At 47.2% G+C, this 10,083-nt stretch overlaps 1 protein-coding gene across 1 annotated transcript; it reads left to right on the top strand.

Annotated features, from left to right (window-relative positions):
• The first annotated feature begins 1,452 nt into the window (after positions 1 to 1,452).
• LOC123521148 (zinc finger protein 420-like) lies at positions 1,453 to 7,568 on the top strand. Its single transcript, XM_045285442.1, has one exon. The coding sequence runs from the start codon at positions 1,705 to 1,707 to the stop codon at positions 2,650 to 2,652; it is 948 nt and encodes a 315-aa protein (XP_045141377.1). The 5' UTR covers positions 1,453 to 1,704; the 3' UTR covers positions 2,653 to 7,568.
• Positions 7,569 to 10,083: the final 2,515 nt, after the last annotated feature.

The raw sequence follows: 10,083 nt of genomic DNA, 5'->3' as shown, positions 1-10,083 counted from the left end.
GGGTGCTGCCGCACAACTTACTGTTGGCCGCAGCACAGCCGGAGCAGACAGGAAGTGCGAGGTCTCTTTTAGTAAAACAATAAACAATAAATGTGTACTGTATTCTTCTTCATGGGAAAATAAGACCTAGCGCATCTTTGGGAGCAAAAATCAATATAAAACATTGTCTTATTTTCGGGGAAACAGGGTAGGAAGCATCCAGCTGCCCCTACTGAGAGTTGGTTGTCTAACTACGCCGATGTGTGTTTGTGTTGCTTTCCATAGTCTATCGAATCATGCAGTCACCCACATTAGGCTCCTAAAACGATTGCGACACGTGAACAAGGCTGAATTATTGGCAGGACATTCAGAGTTGTGGTGATCCACCAGCTTTGTGCAGTACGTGCCTGGCTGTGTGCTCCCTGTGTAGGAATCCATCGGGCAACGGATTGTGTTGCTGTGTAATACACACGCTGCCCTGGTTAAACCAAGGCTGACCCATTGGGAACCCTGATGTGAGCAGGCTTGGAAATTTTGAGAACAGATTCCATTAACTTTTCATTCCATTTTCCCATGAACTCTTCGAGCCCTCTTTGCTGACTCTGGTGTACAAGCGTACATGCACACACGGATATATGTCTGAAAAAAACAAACCAATTTCACCGCCATTGAGTCAGTTTAGTGCCACCCTGTCGAGTGAGTTTCCAAGACTGTCAGTCTTCACAGGAGCAGAGAAGTTCCTCTTCCACCTGTGGAGTGGCTGCAGGTTTTGAACTGGTCGCCTCGTGTTTAGCAGATGCACGTGTAACCCTCTACGATAGCAGGGCTGCCACCTATGCATCTGAAAAACCCTCAAAAAGTGCATGGACCGAAGAAATTAAAATTCTGGGGAAATTCCCCAGAAACGTTACACTTGATCCTAACCAAAAGGTCAAGGCGCGATCCCCCAGAAACGTTAAAAAATACTTCGGTGTAAGATGTTTATTTCCCAAGGGGCTTTTGAAAGTCTCATGGAAAAATTCCACTGGGAGTTCATTTAATTTTTCCATGAATTACTTTAATTCCCTTTATATGGAACCCCCCCCTACAAAACGACGTGTACACAGCGTTTTCACAGTATAACATTTTCTTTTCTGTTTTTCAACTTGCTGTTTTTGTCTCTATTTTGTTGTTTATATGTTGGATGTGAAAAGTAGTATTGAACCAATTTCATTTTCTTTTTAAAAATATTTGTCAGTGTAGTAGTTTCATATGTATCAGATATTAAGTATTTGAACACCTTACTTGGTAAAATGATCAGAAAGCCCCAAGTTTTAGACAACGTGATAGCAATACAAGTATTTTTGCTAGGTGATGTAACCTACGAAGCACAATTTAAGCCATTGCCCTAGCTGTGCAGTTACACCATGTTTAGTGATAGTGAAATGGGCACAGATTTATTTCCAATATCACGTTGCCTGTGTTTACAGGACTCATACAGTAGACTGCTTCTCGGGAAGTAAAGACCACAGCCCATTTGTGGAAACGTTCAGCTGGTTCCCAAATCCTCCTGATCTACAAAGGCATCCTCTAGAGGAAAGTGCTTTTGGGCACTATGGGTCTGGAAGAGCTTTCGTTACTCCGTCACCGCTTCACCATTCTGTTGGACTTCATGCTGGGTGCCGTTCCTGCCAGTTGAAGGAAGGTGGAGAATCCTGCCGTTGTTTTTGTCACCTCACCGCTCCCATGAGAACTCTTAATGGAAACAAGCCCCGTCTGTGTAAGGTATGTGGGAAGGACTTTATCTATATGTCCAACCTTAACAGTTCTCTGACATCCCTCAGTGGTGAGACGTGTTACGAATGTGGGCAGGATTTGTATAGTGTCTCTTCCTTTGGGACTCAGGTGAGAGGTTACATGCATGAGTTTGCAGACTGCTGGAAAACATACGGTTTTCCTCCGTCTCTCCTCCTCCTTAAAAGACTCCATCGCAGAGGTAAGCCTTACGAGTGTAAGGAATGTGGGAAAGCCTTCGGCATGGCCTCCTCCCTGAGTCGACATATAAAAACCCACCGTGGAGAGAGGCCTTACGCGTGTCGAGAGTGCGGGAAAGCCTTCGGTCAGTCGTCCCACCTCAGCACACACCTGAAAACCCACAACGGAGAGAGGCCTTATGGGTGTACCGAGTGTGGGAAGGTCTTTAGTTACTCCTCAGCCCTCACTACGCATCGGCGAACTCACACGGGAGAGAGGCCCTACGAATGTAAGGAGTGTGGGAAAACTTTCAGCGATTCCTCAGCTCTCACCAAACATGTGCGGACTCACAGCGGAGAGCGGCCGTATCGGTGTCAGGAATGTGGGAAAGCCTTCTGCCGGTCCTCCCACCTCACCACACACATGAGAACCCACAGCGGCGAGAGGCCCTACGAATGCAGCGAGTGTGGGAAAGCCTTCAGTCGATCCTCGCACCTCACTTCCCATCGGAGGGTTCACAGCGGGGAGAGGCCTTACGGATGCAAGGAATGCAGCAAGGCCTTCAGCGACTCCTCAGCCCTGACGAAGCATCTAAGAACTCACAACGGAGAGAGGCCGTATGAATGTAAGGAATGTGGGAAAGCCTTCTGCCAGTCCTCACACCTCACTTCCCACATAAGGACTCACAGCGGAGAGACGGTGTCAAAAGCGGGGCCCTGAGTGACGCTTCGATTTCAAAGAAACGGTAACAGAGAAAATTAAACACGTCTTAAAGCAAAAACATTTTTCTTGACATCGGGCAAGAATGAAAGCCGAACCTCAAAGCCATGGCAGCATCACCAACGTGGCCGTCAGTCCATTTGTAGCAGGAAATACGACGGACGAGGACCAAGGTTCTCCATCGAGACCTCGGCCCTGCCACTCGAGCAAATACAGAAGCGTCTCAAGAAAACCAGAGCCTTCAGAGCAAAGTGAGATTGAGCGCAAAACTAATGAGTCAGAAAGCATAAAAGCGATGAAAGGATCAGCAAGTCTGAACGTAGGTTTTGTGGAGGAGCCCTGAGGTTGACCACCATTGCCAACGTGAGCCAAGTAAAAAAATCGCAAGTCATTGCAAGTCAGGCTGGAGACGAGTGTCATTACAGCAGCATCAACTTCGTCCACAAGGTTCGGGATAAATGGCAGCGTAGCGTGCACTCACAAATTTGAAAGCCTTGAGGAAATGGACAAATTCCTGGAATCATACAGTCTACTCAAATTAACAGAAACTGGGAGGAACGTCTGAACACAGCCAAGCAAAATAGATTGATGAGGTTACGGGGGAAGTTTTTTTCCCCCTTTTTTCAGCCTTTCTCCCAAGGAGCGGCTGGTGGTTTCAAACTGCCGACCATGCAGATCACAGCCCAAGGCGTAACCACTACACCACCAGGGCTCCTCTTGGGGGGAAAAGTCTAAGGAGAACAACACGTTTCCCTGGACAGTTTCACTGGAGACTTCTGCCCAGCATTCACAGAAAAGTTGAAACCACACTATTCAAACTGTTTCAGAAGATGAAACAAGAAAGAATTCTCTTGAATTCCATTCTGGAAAGGAAGCATAACCCTGCCAGGTAAAGACATCCCTGAAAGTGTACCAATATCCCTCATCGAGATCCCTGCTTAAATCCCAGACCTTAAACTTGAACAGTAGTAGCAAACGATGAATACATCACTACCAACTGGTTTTTGGCTCAGCATTACGAAACCAATCGGTGTCATTCAGCACCCAACTAAAAGAACTATCTGGTTATCCAATCTCAGAAAAGTCATTTAATGAAGCCCGACGTCCACTCTTGGCAAAAACTCAACAGACTAGGAACAGAAATGAAATCCCTCATCCTTAAGGGCACATAATACAAAACCAACTGCTAGCAGTATCCCCCATGGAGAGAGATTAAAAAGATATACATTGTGAGTGGAAACAAGACTAGGGTGTCCCTGTCACCACACTTGCTCAATATTATACTGGAAGTCTTGCCGAGAACAGTAAAAGAAAGAAAGAAAGAAAAGAACGTCAAGAATATTCAGATTGGTAAGAAGTTACAAAATAAAAGCAAGAACCCTCCATTCACATTTTACCCGATCACATAAAATCTCAGAGACTTTGCAAGAAAGCAACCGGCACTAACGTTCCATCAAAGTGACAGGGTAAAATCAACACCATGAAGTCGTCTGTTGCTTTCCCCCAATAAAAAGTGCACGCGGAAAAGGTCACGCTTCATCATGGAAACGGCACCATTTTCAATCTCCCTCTAAACGATGGAACAGGAGAAACCCTAACAAGCAACCTAAAAGGTTTTATGCAAAGAGATGTAGGAAACACCACTGGTAAATGAAACAGGAACCTTTAGTGCTCATGGATAGGGAGAGCTAACCTCGGGAAGATATCCTATCTACAAGCCTTCATGTATAATGCAATCCCAGTCCAAATTTTAACAGCATTTCTTAATGGAAAAGTGAATCCCCAACGTCCTATGGAAACACAGGACTGCCATCTATGGATTCCAATGAAGAATCCGTGTGTTGGAATTCCGGTGGAAGGGAAGAATATTGGAAGTACCATGGGCTGCCGACAGGGCAGATAACTGTCTTGGAAGAAGTGCAGCCAGCATGCTGTGTCGACGCATGCTGGGGAGACCTTCTCGTGTACTTTGGACGTGTGTTTGGGGGAGATCAGTACCTGGTCACGGACAACATGCTGGATAAAGTAGAGTGTCCGTCAAGGAGAAAGGCTTTGACAAGATGAGTCGACACAGTGTTGCAACGATGGTTTCAGAGATGACAGTTGTGGGGGATCGCGCGGGTTCAGGCAGCATCTTGTTCATCTCTACAGAGGTTCCCTGGAGGTCAGATCGGTCTCAACACCCAACACAGCACCCGGATAGCGCACAAAGTGACCCTGCGGGTTTCCAAGGCTATGGATCTTAGTGAGAGTGGAAAACGTCATCTTTCTCCTACAGAGCAGCTGGTGGGTTTGAACTACTGACCTTGCAGTAGACAGTTCAGTATGTAACCCACTATGTCGCTGCTGCTGTTTACAGAGAAAGCGGGCAAAGCACTGTAGAAAGAGGAGGGATACGGTGGGAGGCCTCCCCGTTCCTGATTTCACAATCACCTCTGTGACACAGTAGTCAAACCTACTCCGTGATGGCACAATGACAGGCACCGGCGAAAGGAACTGAATGCAGGGCACAGAAGCCCAGCCCTTGAATGGACAGCTTGATCTTTGTCAAGGTCAACGGCGACGGCATGGTAAAGGAATGTCTGTTCAGGACGATGCTTATAAGACACACGGAACATGACCAGCTACGGGAAAAAGAAAGCAGGTCCTTAACCTCACACCATGTGGTAAAAAACTAATAAAGAGACCCAATGGCCTAAATGTAAAACCTCAGACTACAAAGGCTATGTGTGGAAATAGCCATGTCCCTAGCATGCATAGAAGCATAAATTGCATACCACATAGCATAAATCAAATACTACGTAGCATACATTGAATACTGCGTAGCACAAATCGAATACTACATAGCATAAATCAAATACTACATAGCACAAATCTAATACTACATAGCATAAATCGAATACTACATAGCACAAATCTAATACCACATAGCATAAATTGAATACTGAGCATAGTAGTGTACAAACTGGAAGGTAAATAACTGAGAGATCCCAAAATTTGAACATTTATGATCATTGAAAGATTTCACGGAAAGTTTAAAGAAAAGAAACTTTAAAACAAAAGAAAAGAAACTTTAGGGAAAAGAATTCTTTGGCTAAGACATATCTGACGAGGGCTCTCTCTCTAAAATTTATTTAAAATGTCCACATCGTAATCATCAAAACACAACCTTAGTTAAAAATGGACAAAGGACATAAGTACTCCTACCACAAGGACCTTCAGGGCACTAACCAGTCCATGTAAAGATGCCTGAGATGCTTAGTCATGGGAGAGACAAGTAAGATGAGATACCGTCTCATGAGATACTGTCTCACCCCAGCAATCGTGACATTGCTTTATAAAAAGAGAGAATGCTGATTGCCCGAACGGCTTTGGGTACCTTTGGGCGCTTACACACTGTTGCTAGAGAGGCTTGTGAAGGGGATACCTCTGCTGTACAAATCATGATACTGCTTCCTTAACAGGTAGAACTAGACACAAACAATCCTGCTCTCTCCATTCGAGGTAGATAGCCCTAGAGAGACAAAACCCTGACACAATGAGGCACCTCCACACCCAGGCTCGTTGCATCATGACTCAACTGAGCAGAAACGTAGAGACAGCCCAAAATGTCCCGTCGGTGGGTGAATAGACAGGATACGTAGCATATACATGCCGTGGATATCATGCACTGGTGGGGAATGATGATGAATCTGCAAACCATCTCACAACTTGGATCAGCCCGGAGGACATGCTGAAGTGAATACGTTAAACTCCAGAGGGCAAAGAGGAGTGTATGAGAACGCTATTATGAACAGCCAAGAATGTTGTTGGTTTGTGTTTGCAGAAATACTATTCTTTGACACTTACCAGTCTTTGATAGCTCCCAAGTATAGTTTATGATGAATACTTCTATTTACAAGTGCACATATTTTCGTATGCATAGAATAGAGACTAGAGGGAGCACCGATTTAGAAAACACTTATGTGTTTCAAATGGAACTGCTGGACTTGAACACTAGGGGCTGCATAGTTCCAGAGGACACTTAGTGTCCATCTGCCAAACACAATCCACTGAGAACGTGTTAGACAGCCCGGTCAGAGGTGTATCCGCCAGGGTCTTCAAAGCTTGCATTTGGCCCTTTACGAAGCAACTGTTGTTCTCTTCCCACCTGGAGCAAATGAGAAGGAAACAAATCGGAGATTCAAGGATGCCGTGTGTCTGGAGGACGGATGGAGCCCAAGAGCCACACTCTCCTTGCACCTGAGATCCAAAGAGCTGGAATGGTGCCCGGTGACAGCTAGGAACCACCGAGTCAGACCGCAATAGGAAGGTCCCGATCCGAATGGATAAAAAGAATACAGAACAAAATTCAAAATCAAATCACCACACGGAACGAGCTGAGAGAGAATAGGGGAAACTGAGGCAGCCTTCTACCTTTAAATTGAAGATACTCCCAGAGGTCAGCGTTCACCCGGTTCTCCCATACCCGACCCGAGGGGCAGCATTTGCCCAAACGCGGCAGGGATGGGAAGTCAGAGAGACTGGTTCCATGGGAAATGGGGGAAATGCTGACTTGCGGCAGGGATTTCAACCAATGTCCCAGAGCAGCTGTGGTTAAGCACTGGATTGGAGAAGAAAACACAACACTCAAGACACCACCACTGCTTCGGAATTGGGAAGCATCCTCCTAACTGCTCTCGTTTCAAACAGCACATGCACAAAAGTCGGGGACGAGAGATCAGCGTTTCTCGGTGGGCAGGAAGCTGCTCTCACAGGGGACCTGTTAGTGCTGTGTTGTGTCTTTGAAAGAGAATAGTTCCATCGAAAAGGCTTCTCGCCTACTTCCTTTATTCAAGCGAATTGTGGTTTTCTATTTCCTAGTGTTTTTCTTGATGCTGTTTTATGTGCGATTAAATGCGCTCGTATTTGGTTTTGAGAGTGTCCTGTCTGTTCTTGGATTGGTGCATTTCCTTAGCGTTCTTTTCTGCCGTGAAGGTAAGTCCACCATGCGCAGCTAGTACATTTCTCAAAGGATGGTAACATTACCCACAGATCTCTACAGACAACAGACACTGTTTTTCATTATGTTTGTGCCTAGTGAGTTTACTATTCATTGCTCATTCTTACCTATGATCATTTTAAAAAAAAAAAGGTTCCCACCTAGATGAAGATTTCCCGAACAGGTCATCAGGTTTACATTCAATAGTTCGTCCACGTTTTGTTTCAGATGACCTCTCCCTTTCAGTCCACTCGCTGCACCGCTGTTCACCCCCCTTCCTGTTGGTGTTGGATGTTTTCACCCCACCTTTCCTGACCTTCTGCCTTTGGGTAGCGCTCTTTTGATCAACACTCGGTGATTCTAGCAGTTACAGGCCTGACTACGGACCATAGTCCAGAGGGGTCCCCCCAGTCTCTGTTTGAACAACAGGGGTGCTCTCTTTTCTGATTTTTTGAGCTCTGGGTGGGGGGGGGCCAGCCCCCCACCACTAATCGCGGGTTCGATAGGCGCTATTGTACGGTTGAGATATATAAATGTTGTAATAAAGTCATCGCGAGCACGAGAGATAGAAGAGAGAGAAATAATGGAGTCAGACACATTTCATGGTAGCATGCTCTCCTCAGCCCCGCTTGGTGGTCCACGTGGGAGGGCTGGAGAGAGGGGGAGGGGAAGGAGGACAAGAGGAAAGGAACAGGGGAGGGAGGACTGGGGAGAGGGGGAGCCGATGAGAGGCCAAGAGGGGAGCCTGAGAGAGAGCTCTTTATTGCTCACCCAGATACGTTTGGGGGCAGTGCAAGCCCAGTGATTACAGGTAAAAGACATACGTCACAGGAAGGGATTGCACTATAGGCTATACAGCAATGAGAGGGGACAATCTAGGGACATACGCACAATAGGAAGAGGAGGGATTGGGGGTACACCTGTGACAAGATGGGCAGATCCTAGATTCAGGATGGCCCCCTAACTTTGGATGTCACTGAGCAGGTTTGACCTGTTCTCTGGATCTCCATAGAAACCCCTAGCAGTAGGGTGTAAACCCCATCTACAGGGACCAGGGACCACGCTAATGGTCACAAGCCTTTAGGGAGGAGTCCTTAACAGCAGGGAGTGGGCTCTACAGTCCAGACAGTAGTCTGGCAACTGACTGCCTTCAGGGAGGTCACTTGACCATCATTTACCATTAGCTGCAAGCAGTGTCCTGAGTCTAACATACATTTGGGGGGCACGACTTGGGGAGATCTTTCTGTTTCCCACAGCTCTGCCCCACAAGCTTCACCTGCTTGACGTAAGATCTTCCCCTGTGGTTCCTCTGCAGAGCCGGTGGCTGGGGTAGCCGGACACCGTCTACTTCTGGCATCAGGCTTGTGGACACAGGTCTGCAAGACCCATTAGTCCACGATACGAATTCGTTCTATGTGGTTTTTCTCTTTCTGTTCACTTTTCTTTCCTCGGGGCTGGGACAGGTGAATATTGGCACCGAAGATGCTGCCCATGTGCTTTTCCAGGTCCCAGGTGCCACTCACCACAGTGGGATGCGGAACACAGTCCTGCGCAGTCGGTTATGCCCATGGGGCTTGGGGTCCCTGAGACTGTGGTCCCGAGTCGAGCAACCCGTCTGTCTCCTCAAGGTGCTAAGTTTTGTGTCTCAGGCTTTGTCATCAGGTGTGCTCTGCCACCTTCGTGGGTATGTGTTTGGGGGAAAGGTAAATCACACACTTGTGGACATCCTCTGTGTAACACACACTTGTGTGTGTGTAGTGTGTATCGTGTACACACACACACAGATATATGTCGTGCTCTGTATTTTCTGGGTATGCGCCCGCCGTCTCTCCCACACCTGTTCAGCCTGCTGGTCTATCCAGGCATTGGCTCCTGGGTCACCCCGGATGGGAGGAGGGTGAATGACAGTACTTGCCTCCCAGGGTCTTCCCTGGCCTCCATCATTTTGTTTTAAACATTTCAGTGCCACGTTAGGGGGCAGGGTTTACGGACCAGGTCACCACTCCTGCATTCAACAAGGTACCAAACTTCCTAATGGCGTCCCTGATTCCCCTGCCCCATCCCCCGCCCCCCCAATCAAGAGTCACCCGCCCCCGCCCCGCCCAACTGCTTTCCTCCGCGTCCCGCTTGTAGGCAGGCTCTCCCGCTTCACCCAAGTTGACAGGTGTCTAACCAGTCTCCCCCTTCCCGTCCTTCCCCGCCCATCCCCGGTAACCAGTTCCGTCTATGTGCGCATGAAAGCCTTGGTTGGATTTTTTATTTTAATAGCAGTCTCATCCAATATTTGTCCTTTTGGCACCCCTGTGTTTTTGACCTGTAATTGTTACCGCTTGATGTTTCCCCAACGGTATTTGCTGTTGCAAGAATATTTTCTGTTTCTCTTCACGGGAGATCATCAAGCAAGAGGTCTCCCCTTGTATTTTCAAACTGAAAAACGGTATGAACTTTTC

This window comes from Echinops telfairi, unplaced genomic scaffold (genome assembly GCF_000313985.2).
Source record: "Echinops telfairi isolate 266 unplaced genomic scaffold, ASM31398v2 ScPeMD7_7471;HRSCAF=8509, whole genome shotgun sequence".
In the NCBI taxonomy this organism is placed as follows: Eukaryota; Metazoa; Chordata; class Mammalia; order Afrosoricida; family Tenrecidae; genus Echinops; species Echinops telfairi.
The sequence above is the reverse complement of the archived record's forward strand: the minus strand, read 5'-3'. Positions and strand labels throughout refer to the sequence as shown.